The sequence below is a fragment of the Oncorhynchus tshawytscha genome, linkage group LG27 (genome assembly GCF_018296145.1).
Source record: "Oncorhynchus tshawytscha isolate Ot180627B linkage group LG27, Otsh_v2.0, whole genome shotgun sequence".
Classification (NCBI taxonomy): Eukaryota; Metazoa; Chordata; class Actinopteri; order Salmoniformes; family Salmonidae; genus Oncorhynchus; species Oncorhynchus tshawytscha.
Genome location: NC_056455.1, coordinates 3,773,575 through 3,797,612, shown reverse-complemented (window position 1 = coordinate 3,797,612; position 24,038 = coordinate 3,773,575). Strand labels below are relative to the sequence as shown.

At 42.5% G+C, this 24,038-nt stretch overlaps 1 protein-coding gene across 2 annotated transcripts; it reads right to left on the bottom strand.

The window, feature by feature from the left end:
• Positions 1 to 1,133: 1,133 nt before the first annotated feature.
• Positions 1,134 to 24,038, bottom strand: LOC112225895 (cell division cycle protein 27 homolog). Of its 2 annotated transcripts, none has more exons than XM_024390013.2 (19): positions 23,799 to 24,038; positions 22,394 to 22,469; positions 21,703 to 21,850; positions 21,300 to 21,425; positions 20,326 to 20,423; positions 19,901 to 20,070; positions 16,342 to 16,559; positions 15,176 to 15,287; positions 14,827 to 14,945; positions 14,442 to 14,541; positions 13,714 to 13,918; positions 13,234 to 13,406; positions 11,176 to 11,328; positions 10,746 to 10,954; positions 4,227 to 4,344; positions 3,920 to 4,048; positions 3,702 to 3,776; positions 3,092 to 3,254; positions 1,134 to 2,730 (listed from the first exon to the last, which is right to left on the bottom strand). In XM_024390013.2, the coding sequence occupies exons 1-19, from the start codon at positions 23,823 to 23,825 to the stop codon at positions 2,642 to 2,644; spliced, it is 2,508 nt and encodes an 835-aa protein (XP_024245781.1). In that variant the 5' UTR covers positions 23,826 to 24,038; the 3' UTR covers positions 1,134 to 2,641. The 2 variants fall into 2 exon arrangements, with proteins under 2 accessions (XP_024245781.1, XP_024245782.1); XM_024390014.2 differs by having other exon boundaries at positions 1,134 to 2,727; positions 23,799 to 24,036.

Here is a 24,038-nt window from a genome sequence, read left to right as displayed (position 1 = left end):
AAGATAACACACCTCAATCCCATCTCTATTCATTTTATCTTCTAATATAATCCGTTTTGTAAAATTGCCTAAAATAAACTGAGTTTTAACATGACAGAGTCAAGACTTCATGTTCACTTACCTGCACAACGCAACCAGTCTTGAACCGGAATTACCCGCCTGCCTAGCCCTGTGATTCGTCAATTTGGTTATGCAGCGATGGCGATTGGTTTATTTATCTTCTAGTCTGCACGGATGGACGTCCTGTTGAAAGTAAATAAATGGAAGTTTACCAGTTGTTGTCGTCATTAATATACAAGCTCAATAACTGCAATACTTTAAAATAAAATTATTTGGTTAGACTAAATAGTTAGCCAATTACTCTTCAACGTCAATTTGACCAAAATGATCCCGGTCTCCACCAAATCATTTGCCACAAATTACTTTGTATGTAGTCTCAATTTCAACCCATCAATTGGCTATACGGATCATAATTTGTGCCTAGTAATAGCCACTGAGAACAGTCGAAGCTTTTTAAGCAACCTAATACGGTGTTAGATGTGTTGACAAGCCGATGCTGGGTCACAACTGAATCACTGTCATTTGAAGGGGCTTTTCTTCAGGCTGCTGTAGTGTAATATTACATTTGCTGGACTAAAATGGCATTATCCAGAGATAATGGTGCTATCCTATGTGGTTGTATGACTAGCTCCACTCGCAGAGGTCTTTCTGTCCTTCTACATAAGACTAACCTTCCTAACCTACATACACTGGTTCCACAGCAGATGCTCATCCCAGTTATTCTCTGTTCCAGGTCCTCAATTGTGAAAATATCATCCCACTGCCGTCAGAACCACTGAGTTATCTTGCTTCATCTCCTGTCCGGAAACAATCTAGGTTTCCCCCACTTATAAGTCATGAACTAATCATTAGTGTTCAATGCAATTCATTATGAGACTTGTGATATAAATCCATACTTCACATTTTAACTAGGCTATAAACTGTTGTTCAGTCCCCCAATCATTAGCCAATCTGATCAGCATCTACTAAGATACATTGTCTTATCAGGTCTCTGTAAAGGCAGATGCAGCCAATAAGTCTTATATTAACTGACATTCACATTTTGGGGGGAGTACAAGGCAGTCAAATAGAGCACATGTTTAAAGTAGTTTATTCTATCATTTCAAATATCCTTAAAATGAATAGCACATATATACATGAACAGACATTATCCCCAAAGACAGAACACATTTTAAATTAAGACCAACGCACTTGCAAAATGAGAACATAATATTTTGACCTGGCTGTGCAGAGGACACATTTTAAGTCACACGTATCCATACACTATGCCTTAGAAAAAATGATCAGAACTTTAGGAAAGGCATTTCAACTCCTTGATATGGGGCAATATTTCTGAATGTGGCATTGAGATTTTTGCCTTTCCCAACTGTACGTTAAGAAGCACATCAAGAAACATTGTATACATACACACAGAATCAATGTGAAATTCCCCAAACACACGTTTGGATATTTGTGTGATTGATTCTAGGGGATCACATGCATCCAAATATTGAAACTGGGCATCATCATACCTTGTATTAATGTGGTCAGTGAGAACCAACCTGTGTTAGCCTTGTCCCAGATCAGTTTGTGCTCTTTCCAACTCCATTACGGTCATTGTCAAGCCAAACATGTTTGGCACGACGATGAATGACAAGTAGTTGGCATGATGGCACAAACAGACTGGCACCTGTGGATGATTATCATATTTTAGCACATTTGTTTCTAGAAGTATTTCATGATGAATCACATCAAAAGAACCTGCACATTGAATCTTGTTGACAGGTTGGATGAACCACTGGCTTTTCACATCGTTGTCAATGAGAGGCACTTCTAAAACAAACATGGTTAAATATGTCTCTTATATTTATTTATCTGTGATCGAGACATCGGTCATTGCTAGATCAATGAAACTCGCTGGGCCATAGCCATGGTTGGAACACCTTTGACGTCCCAATGCCTCGGAGAAAAGGGGAGAAATGTGCTTGTCCTCAATCCTCTCCCATACATTTACTCACGGACCAATCAGCAGAGAGGAACCAAAGAGTTATAGGCTATAACACAAGTGTTTATTCAGGGTAAAGCTGATTAAAAAAAAAACATTTAAAAAACGAAACATTAAGAAATGAACGTCACTGAATGTTTGTTGTTTATTTTTCTTCCGTGGGCATGAACGCAGTGCTCCAAACCTAAAAGAGAAAATTATGTCTTTCAATGATGAGGGGCAAGACATTCAAAATCAGCACTGATGGGGGGCGGTGGTGCTGATGTGGTATTCTAGGAAAAACAAACCAAAAAATAAAAAAACATCCACACATGGCTGCATGGGACCTGACGATAATGATAAGCCAGTGAGGACTAAGGCATGACAGGAGAAGGACGAGGATGGTGGGAGTTGGGGGTAGAAGAAAACAAAACCAAGAAATAGCAGATTCATTTTTTTTTTTTTTAAACAATCGGAGGTACTGTATTAGCAGCAGTTTGTTTTCCTTTTTTTCCTCTTCCTCTTTAATACTGGAGTCCAGAGGTTGGCTCCAGGTTGGCATGGTTTTTAAGTCCAAAGGAGCGGTCTGTGTGAAGGGGTAGGGTCTGGGGGGGGGGGTTACAGGACCTCATCGCTCTCAGCGGTGTGGAGCTGCGTGTCGTCTGCGTCGGTCATACTGCTCTCCTGCGACTCCTCCACCTCAGCTGCTGGGGACAAGGTGGAGGTCAGAGGTCAAAGCATGGCTCCTGACAGTGACTTTTCAGCTTCCTTCTTGAAGTAACAGACAGAAGCCTGACCATATTTGCATTCTCGCCCTAAAATATGAACTTTAGTGGTAGGCCACACCTTTCTGGAGTGTTTCACATATACTATTCAAATTCAGAAGAATATTAACTCAAAATGACTTAATACCAGTACTCAATGTTTAATTTTAAGGCTGTCAAATACTTTGCATTCATAAATGATCATGAAGCGCATAACAAATGTACAGGTCATTGCTGTCATTAAAAGGGAACTAAATGGTCATAGCTATGTGTCAGTCTGTTATGGCAGTCACAGTGGTTGTACCTGAGTCATAGGGGTAGTCCTCAGTGACAGGCTCCTCGTCATCAGGGAGGTACCTCTTGTCTATGGCCTCTTTGATCTGATTGTTGGCTCCTTTGGGATCCAGGTCCATGGCCCAGGAGAAGTTCATCAATGCCAAGTGTGTCTGGCCCAGCTTCTTATACACCTGAGGGGAGCAATAGGGAGGAAAGCATATGATTAGAGCAGGACACACCATCCATGTGAATACATTCGTAAACTGTCTCAACTTACCCATACACATACTCGGTACCGGTACCCCTTGTATATAGCCTCGTTATTGTGTTACCATCTCTCCTTTATTTAACACATTTCTTACTTTTTAAAAACTCTGCATTGTTTGGTTAAGGGCTTGCAAGTAAGCATTTCACAGTAATACCTGTTGTATTCGGTGCAAGTGACCTAAAAATTGATGTCATAAACATCTCATAGCTATTTAGTGCATTGCACAAAGTCAGACATATGATATTTGAGAGGTGAGTGTAAAGTGGTCTATTATTGAGTATGAATATCAAAGTGACAGTAAATTCTTCACTTATAGTCAACTCCTTTCCTTGTAATTCCCACAAAGAAAATAAAGTTTACGTTTGCTTACCTTTCCTATTAAAAAGTAAACAAGGGACTCTTTGGGCACTATTTGTTTCAGCTCTTCAAGCTCTTGTAGAGCCGCCTGAAAAGGGAACACACAAAAACCTTTTCTTGGACTTAACCAGTAGAAAATGCAGTGAATAATGATATTAATATGGAAGAAGAGGAATTGTGCTGAAAAGTAGGTTAGTCAGTGTTCGCTTGTGAAATGCCATATGGACCTACCTTGTACTTTTCATTAGCGAAGAGGATGGAGGCCCTGTGGAATTTGCATAGAGGGTTCTTGGGGTCTATGTTGATCGCTCTATTCAGGGTTTCCAAAGCATGGTCAGACTTCTTCAGTGCATGCTGAACCTGTGTGGAAACAGGCAACATGGAGCAAGATAGTGTGCCATAAAGAACATTGGAAATATGACTCAAGTACCAAATGTAAAACACTACAGGCTTTGAAAATAGTAACAATAATAATACATATGATTTCTAAAGTATTTTTGTAAGTGAGCTGAAAGAGACAGTGTAGCGGGCCACTCACCACTCCGATGTGGCAGAGGAGCACAGAGCTCTGAGGGTTGATGCTAAGTGCCTTCTTGAAGTGAATCTCTGCCAGGTTGAATTTCTCCTGCTTATAGTAGATCATCCCCAAGCCATACCTGGAGATGGAGGGACGAAGAGAAAACAAAATAAAAAAGATGAGGTAAGTGTCTCCCAAAATCATAAATTATTCAATATCATCAAAATATGAGGTTTTAGCTTTAATTCCTTCGAGACTTTAGATTAAGGTAATACAGTGTTGTGTTCAGGAATACCTAAAGCGCGACCAATTCAAGACCGGATCGAGTCCGAGTCAAGACCAGAGGGGGTCCGAGACAGAGTCAAGACCAGAAAAAAAATGTGAGTCTAATTCAAGACCATGATTGTAATTGTCAAATCATCACCATATGAGGTCAAAATGTCCAGTATTTTGGGGTACATATTTCAGAACATATGGATTCTTTAGACATTCAGAATAGTGAAAAAATGCATGCAGAGGGAAAATTGAGCCACTACAAATTATTACTAACCCAAACACAGTGGGGAGCAACGGGCCTTCTACACCTTCAGAGAAGGCTAAGGATTAATAAAATAATTATAATAATATTTTCAATGGTGTTCTGATTTAAATCGCTTCAGTTTTTGTTGTAAAGAAAAGGGTTAATTAACACTGCCGAGAAAAAAAAAGATCCAACCAGGATCTCTTTGCTGGTCTCTGAGGAGATAAATGTAGCTAACTTAATCAGCCATTGGCTAGGCCATCAGAAGTTAGATAAATGCATCTGCCATTCAACTGTAATAGGGCAAAATTTGGAGTGACAGTAAAATCAACCAATCACATTGACTTAATGAGGTGGGCCCATTTTTACAAAAACATATAGAAACTGCCATTTTTTTAAAGGCCAACAGCAATAGCAAGCAGTAGATTTCCCACGGTCTAGCTAGCTAGCTTTTGTTGTCTAGTTTGCAGCGGCTGCAGCAGGTGTTATATAAGAGGATGTTGTTGTTAATTTGTTAGCTTCTCCCTTTTCAAGAATAACTTAAAACAAGTTACGTTTCAAATAATCATTCTCTGGTGAGTGGAACTGTTTATTGCAGCACACTTGCTGTTAGCCAACTCTTTGAAAATAACTTGTGTTTTTTTATTTATTTAACCAGGTAGGGTAGTTGAGAACAAGTTCTCATTTACAACTGCGACCTGGCCAAGATAAAGCAAAGCAGTGCGACACAAACAAGAGTTACACATGGATTTTTTTATATTTTACCTTTATTTAACTAGGCAAGTCAGTTAAGAACAAATTCTTATTTTCAATGACGGCCTAGGAACTGTGGGTTAACTGCCTGTTCAGGGGCAGAACGACAGATTTGTACCTTGTCAGCTCGGGGGTTTGAACTTGCTCGGGGGTAACCTTCCGGTTACGAGTCCAACGCTCTAACCACTAGGCTAACCACTAGGCTACCCTGCCGCCCCAATAAACAGGAATAAACAAACATACAATCAATAACACAATAGAATAGAAAAGTCTATGTACAGTGTGTGCAAAAGGGAGGTAAGGCAACAAATAGGCTATAGTGGCAAAATCATTATAATTTAGCAATTAAACACAAGAGTGATGTGTGTGCAGAAGATGAATGTGCAAGTAGAGATACTGGGGTGCAAAGGAGCAAAATAATAAAATAAGTAACCGTATGGGGATGGGCTATTTAGAAATGGGCTATGTACAGGTGCAGTGATCTGTGAGCTGCTCTGACAGCTGGTGCTTAAAGTTAGAGAAGGAGATAGCTGGAGACTCCAGCTAAGTGATTTTTGCAATTCGTTCCAGTCATTGGCAGCAGAGAACTGGAAGGAAAGGCGGCCAAAGGCGGAATTGGCATTGGGGGTGACCAGTGAAATATACCTGCTGGAGCGCGTGTTATGGGTGGATGCTGCTATGGTGACCAGCAGTGAGCTGAGATAAGGCGGGGCTTTACCTAGCAAAGATTTATAGATGACCTGGAGCCAGTGGGTTTGGCGACGAATATGTAGCGAGGGCCAGCCAACGAGAGCATACAGGTCGCAGTGGTGTGTAGTATATGGGGCTTTGGTGACAAAACGGATGGCACTGTGATAGACTGCATCCAATTTGCTGAGTAGAGTGTTGGAGGCCATTTTGTAAATGACATCGCCAAGTCAAGGATCGGCAGGATAGTCAGTTTTACGAGGGTAAGGATGCTTTGTTGCGAAATAGGAAGCCAATTCTAGATTTAATTTTGGATTGGAGATGCTTAATGTGAGTCTGGAAGGAGAGTTTACAGTCTAACCAGACACCTAGGCATTTGTAGTTGTCCACATATTCTAACTCAGAACCGTCCAGAGTAGTGATGCTGGATGGGCGGGCAGCGATCGGTTGACGAGCATGCATTTAGTTCTACTTGCATTTAAGAGCAGTTGGAGGCCACGGAAGGAGAGCGTGTGAAACAGTGTTGCATTTAAAGTGGAACTTACAGCATTTTAGCAATATGAAATCTTATACAAATCTGTTCATATACACACCAGGAAGAATGACACTTAAAAAAAACTATTCTGACAATAAATTATTAGAATGTTTGGGAATTACACATACTAAAGGCATTTGTGAAAATTATATAGCAATATAAAGTGGGAAAGCGGCCGTGCATTTAGACAGACCGGTGCGCTATAGCCAATCAGAACTACAGTAGACCTTTATACAAACAAGCCATTTGCCACATGGGCCTGCAATCCTTCACTTTGAACTGGACTGTGTTTACAGGCAGTTGTAACAGAGCAATTTTAGATTAGAACACGTTCGCCAAAAGCCACAAAATACACCTGAATGGATTTCTGCAAATATGTAAAACATCACGGTCATAACGTGGCATTTGGGAACTTTACATTTTTATTGATCAAACAACAATGAAAAGGTAGGCTCTCTCTACCTCAGTTATGCACATCAACAAGAACAACAACTACTGCTAGCCAGAGCAAGATAAAAATCTAACGAAGGAACATTCGATAAACACTCTCAAACCTTTTCAGCTAAACAATGGGGAATTGTGCCCTCGTCCTTCTGCACCTTGCCTGCCAATGCATGCTTGTACCAACCAAGCACCTAAGCACACCTCACTGACCATTTTACTCGACGTAGCAGAGCTGATTACGTGTTATCTAGAGTGTTCTTGACTAACTATTAGAGGTCGACCGATTATGATTTTTCGGCGCCGATACCGATTATTGGAGGGCCAAAAATGTCGATACCGATTAAATCGGCCGGTTAAAATACAATGTATTTGTAATAATGACAATTACAACAATACTGAATTAACACTAATTTTAACTTAATATCAATAAAATCAATTTAGCCTCAAGTAGATAATGAAACATGTTCAATTTGGTTTAAATAATGCAAAAACAAAGTGTTGGAGAAGAACATAAAAGTGCAATATGTGCCATGTAAGAAAGCTAACGTTTCAGTTCCTTGCTCAGAACATGTGAAAGCTGGTGGTTCCTTTTAACATGAGTCTTCAACATTCCCAGGTAAGAAGTTTTAGGTTGTAGTTATTATAGGACTATTTCCCTCTATACCATTTGTATTTCATTAACCTTTGACTATTGGATGTTCTTATAGTCACTTTAGTATTGCCAGTGTAACAGTATAGCTTCCGTCCCACTCCTCGCTCTTCCCTGGGCTCGAACCAGCAACACAACAACAACAGCCACCACATCGAAGCAGATTTACCCATGCAGAGCAAGGGAAACAACCACCCCAAGGCTCAGAGCGAGTGAAGTTTGAAACGCTATTAGCGCTCGCTAACTAGCCAGCCATTTCACTTCGGTCACACCAGCCTCATCTCGGGAGTTGATAGGTTTGAAGTCATAAACAGCGCAATGTTTGACGCACAACGAAGGGCTGCTGGCAAAACTCACGAAAGTGCTGTTTGAATTCATGTTTACGCGCCTGCTTCTGCCTACCACCGCTCAGTCAGATACTTAGATACTTGTATGCTCAGTCAGATTATATGCAACACAGGACACGCTAGATAATATCTAGTAATATCATCAACCATGTGTAGTTAACTAGTGATTATGATTGATTGTTTTTTGTAAGATAAGTTTAATGCTAGCTAGCAACTTACCTTGGCTTACTGCATTTGCGTAACAGGCAGTCTCCTTGTGGAGTGCAACGAGAGAGGCAGGTCGTTATTGCGTTGGACTAGTTAACTGTAAGGTTGCAAGACTGTATCCCCCGAGCTGACAAGGTGAAAATCTGTCTTTCTGCCCCTGAACGAGGCAGTTAACCCACCGTTCCTAGGCCGTCATTGAAAATAAGAATGTGTTCTTAACTGACTTGCCTAGTTAAATAAAGATTAAATAAAAAGGTGTAAAAAAATATATATTTTTTATTAATTCGTTATATCGGCGCCCAAAAATACAGATTGTTATGAAATCGGCCCTAATTAATCGGCCATTCCGATTAATCGGTCGACCTCTACTAACTATGACCTTGTTTTGCCTACGTTTACTGACACCGTTCATATTCATCAGGTGTTGTGCGTTCGTAAATTCAGTTCCGCGCTCTGGCACACTCAGACGAGAGTGCTCTGAAATCGGAGTAGAAAGCCAAGGTGAATTTGCAAATGCAAGAGATATGCTAAGTCGTTCAAGTTCTTGCTAGCTAACCAAAAGACACCTGCATCTCTAGCTTTGTATAGCCACAAAAAAACAATATGAGGGAGAAAAGAATGTCACTCAATCCTCCGATGGCATGACATCCTGCTAGCTAGCTAACTAACTAGCTAGCTAGCGTTCAGCTCCATGTTTTTAGCTTGCTACATAAATAGATACGCTAGCCTATTAGCCACGTTATGAGTGACTTGTGATCCTTGCTGGTTTGATTATATTGACATTCCCAACCTTAGTTACATTCATCCGTTTTCATATTTATTCATTGAAACAATGCATCCCAAATGGAGGAGGCAACCAATGTACCAGGCCAGCTGTGATTTACAGCCTGATAAATATTTTTGGGATTATCAAGAATTGCATTGGTGAATTATATGAATCATGCATTGAACTGTATCCAACTATTCTGCCAACAATGCCTTATTTGACTTAACATTCCATGACGTAAACTATAACATTTTTTAAAACCTCTTATACAGTTGGTTTTGAAGCATAAACTGGGAATTTGATATTTTTGACTGATATGATTGCTTCATATCTGCAAAGTAGTTCAAATGCAGTCAGTCCCCTTTAAAAACTTTAGGTTACCGGTTGGTTACTTTGTGTGCTAAACATGAAATGTTTTTTTTGCAATGGGAAGTAGTTGTTGTAAATTTTGATTGAGAAATGCTTAATGGTTGTGTTTTTGTATTCTTATGATTGGGACCTACTGGCTTATTATGTCCGAGGTTATAGACTGCGACTCCTTTAACATCATGCTGTGTGACTTCTGTCTTTCCATCGGCCCTATGCAGTGTTGTAGTGGTGCCTGGAGAAGTCAGTATACTCCAATTTTGACAAAACGTTCCCAAATGGCCCACCCAGTGAAGGAAAGGCTCCCTGTGTGAATAATCCTGTTTTCCTATAATAGGCCTCTGACAACCCAGGCTCATCCATGTCTACGCGCCCGATGCAAACAATTGCACATCACAAATAGTCAACTAACAAACACTTCAGACTAAAATTTTCAATACCTGGTTTGCATACCCATTGTTGCCTTAGTTAGCATTTACTAGTAGATATGTTGAAACGTCTGTCCTACACTACCGGCTACCAATATCATTCTTCTGTGAGCTACTCCATGCCAAAAGCAGTTGACAGCTTCACACGCTTGCTGCCTACAAATGATATTCCTCTGAAATTTGGCGTGTGCGGCGCGCATGTGAATATATTTCACGTGCTTTGCGATTGTGTAGGCTACTTCTTGCATGATTTCTCTATTGTACTAAGTCTTATATCACCACTACACTACTTTGATACGCATCAGTAGGGATTAAGTAGGGAGTATAAGCAATTCCCACTTAAAAACAACTGGGTATAGGGTTTAAACCTGCCTATACCTTCCACTACACCACTGGCCCTTTGTGTGTACAAAAAGTGCTATAATAATACAGTTGCTGTCCTTTCAGAATCACGAACCTGTCACACACTGAAGGCCTATAGGTTCGCCACTGCTCAAACATGTCTATAATAGATATAAAGGCTGTTAAGATATTAATGTTGGCCTGGCGAAGCGGTTTTATGCGCTGGCTGAACGGAAGCTGATAATTATGTGTTTTACTCTGCTGGTCTTGGGAAGAAATTACAGGTCCACACCGTCCGAGACAAGACCGAGTACAAATGTATTCGACACAAGAACTCAACATGTGGTCTCGAGACCAGACTGGAGTACTACGACACAGAGGGAATAAAATAACATAGTATGGTAATATAATAAACATAAGGGAATTTTCATCTATTACGATTGTAATTCAGATTTCGTCACATCCACTATCACTCCAAGGTTGTCCACTAACTCACCAGGCATTGTAGTGGCGTGTGTTAACTCTGATGGCGTTACGGAAGCAGGCCAGAGCCTTCTCCAGCTCCTCTGTGAGGACAAACTCATGGCCTAGCAGCGTGTAGGCGTAGGCAAAGCCCGGGTTCACCTGGATGGCACGCTGGAAGAACTTAATGGCTATGTCATGCTCCCTCTGCAGACTGAAACAGTTACCAGCCACGCACCATGCCTAAGACAAAAAGAGAGAGTGTTGGGGAGGAGGGAGGGAATATAAGGAGAGAAAAGGGTATGAGTAATGATAGAAATAGGAGCAAAAGGAACAAAATTAGAATCACTTGTTAGCATTTCCCAATGGAAAAGTCTCAATTGAACATACTTTTTAGTCCAGGACTAGACATGTGGATACGGTACATGCAACGGTTTGTCCCAGTGTGTTAGTTAACTATGTACCTCTGGTGAATTCTTGTCCATGTCGGTGAGGTCTTTGGACAACGCCGACAGGGCCACGTCCTTCTGCAAGTGCCACAGGGTGGTGGAGTAAATCTCCATGCCCTCCACCCGGTAGCTCTCGATGCGCCGCACCTCCGAGAAGATCCTCTCCGCCTGCAGGAAGGGGAAAGGTGGCAAAGAGTGAAGTTTCTAATTGAGCCATTGAGAAGTGGCAAAAGCCACCATACACAGCCATCGACCACTCTTTGCATCCAATTGACAATCTTAACCCTGTGAAATTGTAGTAAGGACAGGAGGACATCTAGCTTCAGATGCCCACAATCCGTTTTAGGTATAATAAGAATGGCGCCGAAGGAGATGGCTGCCGTTTTACGATCCCGTAGCCAATTGTGCATGTTTTTTTTTGCGTCATTTGTAACTTATTTTGTACATAATGTTTTTGCCACCGTGTCTTATGACCGAAAAGAGATTATCAGGACAGCGATTACTCACCCCGTACTGGAGGAATATTTTTTCTTCAACGAGTTGGACGGGAAGGATTTACTTCAGACGCCCGACAAAGCCCTCGTCCCAGTCATTTGCAGGAGAAAGAGACGGAGGTATCAAGGACGAAGGTCCGGGTGCCTTGTAAGGATCCGTCGCCGAGAGGGTAATCTACCTTTACCATCAGTCCTATTAGCCAACGTACAATCAATCGATAATAAAATAGACGAACTACAATCACGTATATCCTACCAACGGGACATTAAAAACTAATATCTTATGTTTAACCGAGTAGTGGCTGAACAATGACATAAATAACATACAGCGGGTGGGTTTTAAGCTTTTTCGGCAGGATAGAACAGCGGCCTCTGGTAAAATAGGGGTGGCAGTCTATGTATATTTGTAAACAGCTGGTGCACGAAATCTAAGGAAGTCTTGAGGTTTTGCTCGCCTGAGGTAGAGCATCTCATAAGCTGTAGACCACACTATTTACCAAGAGAGTTTTCATCTGTATTTTTCGTAGCTGTCTATATACCACCACAAACCAATGCTGGCACTAAAACCACACTCAATGAGCTGTATCCAGCCATAAGCAAACAGGAAAATGTTCATCCAGAGACTGCGCTCCTAGTGGCCGGAGACTTTAATGCAGGGAAACTTAAATCCGTTTTGCCTCATTTCTACCAGCATGTTAAATGTGCAACCAGAGGGGATATATTTTTATAACTCTACACCACCTTTACTCCACACACAGAGACACGTACAAAGCTCTCCCTTGCCCCCCACTTGACAAATCTGACCATAATTCTATCCTCCTGATTCCTGCTTACAAGCAAAAACTAAAGCAGGAAGCACCAGTGACTCGGGCAATAAGAAAGTAGTCAGATGAAGCAGATGCTAAGCTACAGAACTGTTTTGCTAGCACAGACTGGAATATGTTCTGGGATTTTCCGATGGCATTGAAGAGTACACCACATCAGTCAATGCATCGATGACGTCATCCTCACAGAAACTGTACCCCACCAAAATGCCATGGATTAAAGGGAAACATCCACACTGAGCTAACAGGTAGAGCTTCCGCTTTCAAGAAGTGGGACGCTAACCCGGAAGCTTATAAGAAATCCCGCTATGCCCTACAACGAAACATCAGAGGCAAAGCGTCAATACAGGACTAAGAAAGGCTTCTTGACAGCTTCTACCCCCAAGCCATAAGACTCCTGAACAGCTAATCAAAGGGCTACCCAGACCCCTCTTTTATGCTGCTGCTTGCTCTCTGTTATTATCTATGCATAGTCACTAACTCTACCTACATGTACATATTACCTCGACTAACTGGTGCCCCCGCACATTGACTCTGTACCGGTACCCGCTGAATATAGCCTCGCTATTGTTATTTTACTGCTGCTGTTTAATTATTTGTTATATATATATATATATATATATTTTTTTTTAACACTTTTTCTTAACTTGTAAGTAAGCATTTCACTGTAAAGGTTGTTGTATTCGGCGCATGTGACAAATAAAATGTGATTTGATTTGAAAAGGTGAACCTAGCAAAAGAGGGTCCTCCCTTACCTGCATGTATTCGGCCAGCTCAAAGTGGGCCCTGCCGATCTGTCCCAGGACCCACCCTGTGTTGTAGTGATGGGAGGGTAGCTGGCTCAGGATGCTGATGGCCTCTTTACAGTTGTAAGAGGAGAGGGCCAGGTACCCCCGGCCGATGTCTCGCATCAGCGACATCAGGCCATCTGGAACACAGAGGGGAAAGAGGGGTTGGAGATGGACTTGTGATGGCATCTTTGTAAGGACATTGTTCCATTGGGTTTGTGTTAGTCATAGCTAAAGTATGACAAGGTGGCTAAGACTATAGAAATGTATTACAATTATAACAGAAACTCAAAAAAAGTCAAAACTACTGCATTACTTTGACATAAATTGTTTAATGGCAGTGTATCCCTACGTCTCAGCTCAACATCTTGATATGGTCAGGTAAAGAAGAATCATTGAATTGAAAGTCAATGTCTGAGAATTCATCCTAACAGTGTCCCAACTCACCTGCAGCAGCCTTCTGCAGACTAAAGGCCTGGAACTGAGGAGTGCCCATATTGACTTTCCCCTCTGTCATGGACGAGTCCAGCTTGAGGATCTCAATGCTCTCGTTCAGGTTGGATGGGGTGATGCCTCCCTTGCCCGTTTTTGACTTGGTCTTCCGGTTGGGGATTTTGGTGGGGAACTTCATTTTCAGCTTCTTGCTGTTCTCCTGTTGAGGAATGCATGTTTGTTTGTGTTTAGCATCTCAAAGACCTCTGCAAACGTCAAATACATGTCTGCCCCCCTCGCTTTTGACATTTAGTACAAGGAAAAAATTACATCTTTGTCAAGTATCTCACCAGCACAGTGCCAGTCTGTTTTGTGTCAAACTCTATTCTATATAGAACAAAATAATACATAACTGCAATCTCTGCTCATAAATATCATTACACTACTTAAATGCTAGACCTGAAAGTGAACTGATGTTTTTGTTTTCCTGGTTAAAAAGATGCACCACAAATCCTACTGTTCATCTCAATCCCAGTATTTGGTTATTTGTTTAAAGGAAAAATCCACTCAAACTATATTTTGGTATTTGTTTCATTAGTCCACTGTTGATAATACCATAATGTTTTGAATATCAGCAGTCAAGTTCTCAAGATATTGGAAAGTGCCACTTGTCAGATCATCATGATGCATTTTGAAATGTAAAAAAAAAAGGCAAATTCCCAAAGGAGTCTTTGCTACGTTACCTTGGCAGTAGAGCTGGCACTGGTGAAGAGTCTGGAGCTCCGTCTGGGCTGCACGTTGGGGGGAGCAGCGATGGTGGGGCTCAGCACTTGAGGCGTAGTACTACAGTAGGCACAGAAAAACAGCAGAACAATGGTCATCAGGTCTTCATACTTAGACAACCATAAGCACAGAGAACACTAACACCATGAGTGACATTTCACGTTTAAAGCACAAGACTTAAAACAAGTATGGATCACAATTTCATTACATTTACACAATTTCACCTTGCATGAATTCTCACTGAAAATGAACCAGTATTGTGAGTACAGCAGTCCTTTTTGGCAACATCTCTGCATTTCCACACTGTAAACATGGGTCCATATGGGCCTTGTAATGAGCACATACCTGGTCTGTGGGGGGGCAGTGGTCTGAGTCTGGTTGAAGGGGATAGGGATGACCTCCCTGCTGTTACCACTCTGTGCAAACACTGACTTCGTCCCCACCTGACTGATTCTCGCTACAGACTGGAGAGAGAAATGGGAACAAACTGTTCAAAAAATGTGCAACAAAACATCTGACCGCCTTCATTGTTCAATCCATCACTGAAATTAAAAGGAATCTCCTCTGAAGTTGATATGTTTTCTATTCAGATTGCATAGATCCATTTTTATACACAGTAGGTTGCTCTTTGATCAGCACTCCAAATAGGAGAGCCACATAAGTTGTCTTCATTATAGCAATGACGCATGCATACCTTCTTTGGTGGGACTCCGGGAGGGGGCGGCTCCATCCCCGAGCCACTGTGAGAGTAGTTCTGAAGATACAAGGGTTCCCCTGGGCTGGGCTCCAGGGGCAAGATTCCAAAACTGGGAATAAGATCAAATGGATTCTCAGTATAAAAATATACATTGTTGACTTATTCAGCTCTGTAGAATTTAGCCCATCATCCAGAAGTCCCCATGGACGCCATTTACATCCAGTTACAGTACCAGAGAAGCCTGTAACAGGTAGAAAAGACCACACAGAACAAAGCCGTCGTAGAGGACAAAGGCTGGAAAGCAGTAATCAAGAAGTCCTCTGAAGCCAGTTATCATTACAGTCTCCCTAATTACAGACTAGTGGACAATGGAGCTGGATGATGAGTAAATGAGAGACCAGTATGTACTGCAGCCAGGTGCACAATGTCAAATTATAGCCTAGATAATGTTACTTGACTACAATTTTCAAAGCCATGGACAAATTACTAGCTGAGTGATCGCTGATAATAGAATAATGTTCTGAGGAGAGTGCCAGTGCATATGCCTCTATAATGTAGGGTGTCCGATTAAAAACGCATATTTTGACCAATGGGTAAAATAACATTAATTGGGCATGTACTCATCTAAGAAAACTAATGCTGCAAAACGCATGTCTCTATCATAATCCATTCCAAAAAGTTATTGGCGTTTTCACCCTTGTAGGTTGGCCAAAATTAAGGTGACTAAATCAATGGAGGCCAGATAAGTGGTCAAAATACAAGAAAATAGCATTGCGTCAGCTAGGCTGGATGCTGTGAGAATGAAGGCAAACTGAAAGACCCCACTGAAAGACTTAGAACATTAATAATCATATTTGTCTTGGTAAAATGTATTTTATATCATAAGTGAAATTTCATCAAAGCGCCTTTTCCCCCCACTCTGGGCAGAGTGGGTGGACACCCTACATAATGACACTGTAAACGTAGTCGAAGAAGGAAACACGTGGGAGTGCCTCAACACAAAGGGAATACACTCAAAATACTGTGCCACACGACACGTATGAGCAGATTGACACAGGCATGCGTCATCTATCCACTTATGATAAAAACAGCCCAACGCAAGTAATAGAGCCTCTACTGAGAAACATCTCATATGTGAGTGTACAGGGTGAGACCACCGGTACCTGGGTGTGAGGGGGCTGAGTGCTGCCGGTCCTCCCAGTAGACTGCGTCCACTCTTGGGTTTGTTATGCACTTGTTTGGATAGCAGGGTGCCGCCTGTCCCCAGAGTCCCTACGGTGTCCGGGGAGATGACGGACGAGTCGATGTAGGACATGGCGGAGTCTGTGTTCAGAGACGAGTACTTGGAGTTGGAAGACTCCAGGTTCAGTCTGTTTAATTCCTACAGGGGAGGGAAAGGGAGCGAGACAAGGGTTGTCAGTTCTTCTGTGCATATTTGGTTAGACAGGTTATTGGGGGATTTAATTGGCTCATCGCGCTCTCGCGATTCCTTGTGGCAGGCCGGGCGCCTGCTGGCTGACCTCGGTCCCCAGGTGAGCGGTGTTTCCTCCGACACATTGGTGTGGCTGGCTTCCGGGTTAAGCGGGCGGAAGACACATGACTCGACCTTTGCCTCCCGAGCCCGTTGGGGAGTTGCAGCGACAAGACAAGATCGAAATTGGAGAGAAACACACACACACACACACTACAAATAAGAATTGGAGGTCCACAACAATGCTTAAACATCAGGAGACATTGTAGAATAATAATAAAAACATCAAAACCATGAAATAACACATATTGAATCATGTAGTAACCAAAAACGTGTTCAACAAATCAAAATACACTGCTCAAAAAAATAAAGGGAACACTAAAATAACACATCCTAGATCTGAATGAATGAAATATTCTTATTAAATACTTTTTTCTTTACATAGTTGAATGTGCTGACAACAAAATCACACAAATTATCAATGGAAATCAAATTTATCAACCCATGGGAGGTCTGGATTTGGAGTCACACTCAAAATTAAAGTGGAAAACCACACTACAGGCTGATCCAACTTTGATGTCCTTAAAACAAGTCAAAATGAGGCTCAGTAGTGTGTGTGGCTTCCACGTGGCTGTATGACCTCCCTACAACGCCTGGGCATGCTCCTGATGAGGTGGCGGATGGTCTCCTGAGGGATCTTCTCCCAGACCTGGACTAAAGCATCCACCAACTCCTGGACAGTCTGTGGTGCAACGTGGCGTTGGTGGATGGAGCGAGACATGATGTCCCAGATGTGCTCAATTGGATTCAGGTCTGGGGAACGGGCGGGCCAGTCCATAGCATCAATGCCTTCCTCTTGCAGGAACTGCTGACACACTCCAGCCACATGTCTTGCATTAGGAGGAACCCAAGGCCAACCGCACCAGCATATGTTCTCACAAGGGGTCTGAGGATCTCATCTCGGTACCTAATGGCAGTCAGGCTACCTCTGGCAAGCACATGGAGGGCTGTGCGGCCCCCCAAAGAAATGCCACCCCACACCATGACTGACCCACCGCCAAACCGGTCATGCTGGAGGATGTTGCAGGCAGCAGTACGTTCTCCACGGCGTCTCCAGACTCTGTCACGTGCTCAGTGTGAACCTGCTTTCATCTGTGAAGAGCACAGGGCACCAGTGGAGAATTTGCCAATCTTGGTGTTCTCTGGCAAATGCCAAACGTCTTGCACAGTGTTGGGCTGTAAGCACAACCCCCACCTGTAGATGTCGGGCCCTCATACCACCCTCATGGAGTCTGTTTCTGACCGTTTGAGCAGACACATGCACATTTGTGGCCTACTGGAGGTCATTTTGCAGGGCTCTGGCAGTGCTCCTCCTTGCACAAAGGCGGAAGTAGCGGTCCTGCTGCTGGGTTGTTGCCCTCCTACGGCCTCCTCCACGTCTCCTGATGTACTGGCCTGTCTCCTGGTAGCACCTCCATGCTCTGGACACTACGCTGACAGACACAGCAAACCTTCTTGCCACAGCTCGCATTGATGTGCCATCCTGGATGAGCTGCACTACCTGAGCCACTTGTGTGGGTTGTAGACTCCGTCTCATGCTACCACTAGAGTGAAAGCACCGCCAGCATTCAAAAGTGACCAAAACATCAGCCAGGAAGCATAGGAACTGAGAAGTGGTCAGTGGATACCCCATGCAGAACCACTCCTTTATTGAGGGTGTCTTGCTAATTGCCTATAATTTCCACCTGTTGTCTATTCCATTTGCACAACAGCATGTGCAATTTATTGTCAATCAGTGTTGCATCCTAAGTGGACAGTTTGATTTCACAGACGTGTGATTGACTTGGAGTTACATTGTGTTGTTTAAGTGTTCCCTTTATTTTTTTGAGCAGTGTATATTTTAGATTCTTCAAACTAGTCACCCTTTGCCTTGTTGACAGCTTTGCACACTCTTGACATTCTCTCAACCAGCTTCGACTGGAATGCTCTTGGAGTTCCCACATATGCTGAGCACTTGTTGGCTGCTTTTCCTTCACTGTGCAGTCTACCTCATCCCAATTGGGTTGAGGTCAGGTGATTATGGGGGCCAGGTCATCTGATGCAGCACTCCATCACTCTCCTTCTTGGTCAAATTGCCCTTACACAGCCTGATGGTGTGTTTTGAGTCATTGTCCTGTTGAAATGAAATGATAGTCCCACTATGCGTATCGCTGCAGAATGCTGTGGTTGCCATGCTGGTTAAGTGTGCCTTGAATTCTAAAATTACTGACAGTGTCATCAGCAAAGCACCCCCACACCTCCTTTTCCATGCTTCACGGTGGGAACCACACAAGCGGAGATCATCCATTCACCTACTCTGCGTCTCACAAAGACATGACGGTTGGAACCAAAAATCTCAAATTTGGACTCATCAGACCAAAAGGACGGATTTCCACCGGTCTAATGTCCATTGCTCGTGTTTCTTGGTCCAATCAAGTCTCTTCTTTTTATTGGTGTCCTTTAGTAGTGGTTTCTTTGCAGCAATTCGACCATGAAGGCCTGATTCACGCAGTTTCCTCTGAACAGTTGATGTTGAGATGTGTTACTTGAAAATGTGAAGCATTTGTTTGAGCTGCAATTTATGAGGCTGGTAACTCTATGAACTTATCCTCTGCAGAAGAGGTAACTCTGGGTCTTCCTTTCCTGTGGTGGACCTCATGAGTCAGTTTCATCATAGAGCTTGATGGTTTTTGCGAATGCACCTGAGAAACTTTTAACGTTCATAATTTTCTTGATTGACTTACAACTGAAATGCATTCCAGGTGACTACCTCATGAAGCTGGCTGAGAGAATGCCAATAGTGTGCAATGCTGTCAAGGCAAAGGGTGGAAGAATCTCAAAATCTATTTTGATTTGTTGAACAATTTTTTGGTTACTACATGATTTTACATGTTATTTCATGGTTTGATGTCTTCACTATTATTCTACAATGTTGAAAATAGTACAAATAAAAGAAAAACCATTGAATGAGTAGGTGTCCAAATTTGACAGGTCCCCATAAGAATAGTTCTACCGTTACACCCCGAGTGTTCACAGATCATATTCTTCCACAGTCCCAACCCCTGACCAAACACCAGATCAAACACTCATCTTGGTACCAATGCAATGCAAGCCATCATTGTAAAGAGAGCCAAACCTGGCTGTAGAAAACTATTGACGACAGGAATACTGGGTTTAAATGGACGGAGGGAGGGAGAGTCGAAGGGACGTACTAAGGTGTCCTGGGGCGTCTCCATGAGCACCGTGTCCACCTGGCGGTGGGGCATGTTGTGGCTTGGCGTGTGGGCGGGGCTGATGGGAAGCAGGGAAGGGGCTCCACTCCCACCGCTGAAACACTGTAGGGACGTCAGTCTGAAGATCTGCTCCGGGTCCGGACGATCGCCTGACAACAAAGATACAGGTTAATATAATCAGCAGGGGAAGGGAATAGAGAGTGGATTTGAGCCTGAGCACTGGTCAGGGAATTAGATTTGGTTCTGCCATCATGCATGGGATTAGGACCCATGTAAATGTCCCTTTTTTGTCTTACTATGACAAGTGAATTAAACTCTATTGTTCATGCAAATACATATTCTATCATCTTCACATGCACTATATAACTAACTACCTCCCCACCGTAGCTGATTGACAGACTCACCGATCTGACAGAGGGACTCAAAGGGAGACCACAGGAAAGGATTCATACTCAGGCTCTTCTGATAACATTCTGAACCTTTGGCCAGACGATCCGTTTTGCTGCACAGACAGGGGAAAAATGATTCTTGATATTGACTGATGCATATGGGTGACAGGCACGCACGTGCAATCACACAACAAAACACATTGCACCTGGTCACGTTAATCTAATTTAGAACATTCCAGCTAATATCTTTGCCAGGATTAGCTTGTTTCTGTACCTCAATTCTAATGTATAAGAGGACGCAACCACCCACTGGGCATTTATGGTTCTATTACAGTTTCCCATGTTAGATACCAGACCAATTACTTTTGCTTAACTGCTACATTGGTTTTCTTGACATCACACAGTAATAATGCAACAGCACTGTGAAATATACCAGAATACCACATTGTTGTTTAGAGTCTGATTTCTGAGATGGTTACACTTTAGAAATTGAGACAACAGCATTTTGATTGTGATTCATGCATGTCTAAATTGTAACATGATGTTCATGACTAAGTGATAAATGCTCAGACATTCTAGCCCACTGGCTGAGCTTACATCATGTTCTAAATACGGTATCTCTGTAGAAAGGGACACATCCTCTGCTTAGGAGGCTGCTGCAGCCCCTTGCTGCATTCAAATAGTCCATTTGAATTGGCCACAGTAACATCCAAATATCATTAACAGACATGCCTCCTCTTCAATTCATTAGCAACACCATGGGAAGCTGAATAAACAAAGTTTTCTTTGGGATACAATAAACGTGTCCATCTCAACAATCAAGGCACTGCTACGCCCAACCCTCTTCACTAGGGTACAACGTCTATCACTCAGTTGCATAGTAAAACATTAGGTATTGCTATGTGATTGCTAGCACACAACAACTCTCAACATTCTCAGGCAATTCTTTAGATTGTTAACCAATGAAGCAATGAACATTGTTATCCTACCAATAGATTTGCCCCAACAGGGATAATGTGAAACAGGCAGAGTCTCCAAACTCTGTGACGATGTCCTCCTGGCTCTTTTGTTTGTTCAGGACACCCCCTGTCAGGATCTGCTCTCCTTCTGCAAGCCTGGGAAAAGAAGAGGACCGGAACACTGATGTGAGCATACTGGGGTCAAAGAGGAGGGGAGCTATCCAGGCCTCTTGTCCTCGGACTGGCCCTCTTTAATCCTTGTTTGAGGAAATATTGTAGTCAATTCTTGCATGACAGAAGAGCAAGACCCTAAATCCATTTGGCTGCAGTATGCAGCATGGCCAAGAAAATAATGTTGGCACACTGGATTCAAAGCATGCACAATATCATAGCTATGAGGTCTAAAACATCAGAAACAAAATAACATCCTTACTTGCTCAGTTCTACACAGCACTTGGCGAGGAGGTATTTGCATTGTGGCGTTGTGCAGCTGTGCCCCTTGAGAAGGCGGTATGCTTTGTAGGCCTTTCCCGAACGATAGTAGCATGTGGCTAACAGAAAGAGGGCCTCCTCTGAATGCACTGTGAGGAGGATAAGAGATGCATCCAAATAACACATAATTTAACATACATACAGATACATACCCTGACACACACAATCTCATTCCCAGATGACTAGGAGTTATACATATAAATGCTATTCATTTGGCTCTGACATTTTCAGACATGCACTGACAGCATTAGATTCCTTTTGGCATGTGTGACAGCATTAGATTCCTTTTGGCATGTGACGAATGTTCATACTTGATGTGTTATTTTGATCGACTCACGTCTACGCTATAGCCTAATAGTCCCCTGCAGTGTTGTGCGTTCCACATTAAAGCAACAGCAGTCGACAGGCTATTCTATAAGAAATGACAATGTCTTTGAAAACCTGTTTTGCATGTGTCAGTCAGGCCCCACAAGCCACCATCATGTCAAAACCTTTTAGGAGTATCTGTATGGATTAAAGAATTCAGATGGAACTGTACAGTTTGTCAGCACAGTAAGCTGGAACATGAGGTGCTCAGGTGTGCTGCAGCATGGACAGGATCTTCTCAAGACAAGATGGATAGATTTCATTACCTTCAGCATAGAGTCTCTCAGCCAGGAACACGGCATCTCGGTAGGCATAGTGGTTTAGTGCATGCCAAACAGCAGCCTAGACACGGGGAGACAAACAAACACATAATGCCATGTCTCCCATTTCCCCTATCTGCATCTCTACATATTGTCACATAGCCTACTGTGATTGTCTGATCTGGTGGTGGCCTAATCAGTCAATAAGCATTGATAAGCATAAGCGTTGATAACATTCGTTGAATACAAAGCTTGCAGCTTATTATAGCAGACTATTCCATATTATGGCTGGCTGTTAGCTAGATGGCTATGAAATGTTGACACAGCAAACAACCATATGCTAGCTACATTCGACTGGCAGGCAATGCTAGTGGGGGGAAAAAATGTCTAGTTCTGGCGATATCCAGTTTTTCGTGGCAAGTGTCAAACATTTAGCTAACGTTATTTCATCGTTCGTAATCAATACCAACATCTGTGGCCATAGGATAACTTAGCAATGTAACTAACTATGTTAGTTGCGGTAACGTTACTTGGCTAGGTCAGATCTGATTATTTAAGGTTACGTTAGCTGGCAAGTGGCTAACGTTAGCTGCATCAAATGTTCAACAAACGCTATGTCAATGCAGGCAGCAGTTATCCATGTAGCTAGCTAGCATTGAGTAGTTAGCGAACGTTAGCCAGTGGTTTTCAATATTTTCAATTCAGCTGTCAAATGACCATTTACTATACAACCTGAAATAACTGTTACACCTTGGATGACATGTTAGCGAACTTACTAGTATCTAACTTAGCTTAACGACTTTAGCGTTAGCTAATGTTATGCTGCAGAGAAAGAACGACATTGGAATAATGTTAAACATCTAGCTGATCAGCTGTAACGTTTAGCTAACTAACTTATTTCATTTAGATGAACGTTATCTGGAAAAACTCACTTTACTGTCATAGTTTAAGTTAGCAAGTTATGTTAGTCTAACCATCTAATAGAGTTTGCCAGTAGCTAACTAGTTTGCTAAAATTAACAAGATAATTCAAAACAAACCTTGCATAACTAACGTTAACTCACTAACGTTAACGTAGATAGTTAGCTAAATATGGCTAATGACTGAGCACCTACTTCAGTTAAGTTACCTGGCATCTACCGCCCTCTAATTTCGGATACCTGGCTGACAGTGGCAGTTCGAAAGAGTACCCCCTGTGTAGTAACGTTATATATTGAATAACAGGCACTAGTTTTTGACAACGAAGCAACTATTCGGGGAATGCTAGCTGGCTAGGCCAAACATTTGTTTTCAGGCCTCGGTGTAGCAGTAGTGGATCTTTCTGGTAGGGAGGGAACAGTGCAAGCCACAATACATCCCTCTTGTCCTGCATGTGACAGTTTTCTTCTTGGTATAGCAAACTGCTTCATTACCTGAACAGGTTCCTGCAGCACCGTCATTCCGTTGTCAGGCTCCTTCTCTCGTCCACTGTTTTGTGTTTCCCTCTTTCTTCAGTTCCTTTCTTAGTTCAGTATCCAGGCCAGAAGTAGTTCTGAAGATTTGAACACAACGACCGTTACCGAGCATGCCGAAAGCTCCCGAAAATACCCGAAACAGATGCGAAAGTATCAGTTTACGAATAGAATCGAAGACAAGCGTACATAACCGAAACA

What these genes read in the sequence shown, in the direction of transcription:
- LOC112225895 (XM_024390013.2), bottom strand. Translation starts at nt 23,825, where the DNA reads ATGACGGTGCTGCAGGAACCTGTTCAG. An exon ending in TGCTGTGTAGAACTGAGCAA is followed by an intron (nt 21,426 to 21,702) that starts GTAAGGATGTTA and finishes TTCTTTTCCCAG; the next exon opens with GCTTGCAGAAGGAGAGCAGA. An exon ending in AGACGCCCCAGGACACCTTA is followed by an intron (nt 16,560 to 19,900) that starts GTACGTCCCTTC and finishes CCTCCCCTGTAG; the next exon opens with GAATTAAACAGACTGAACCT.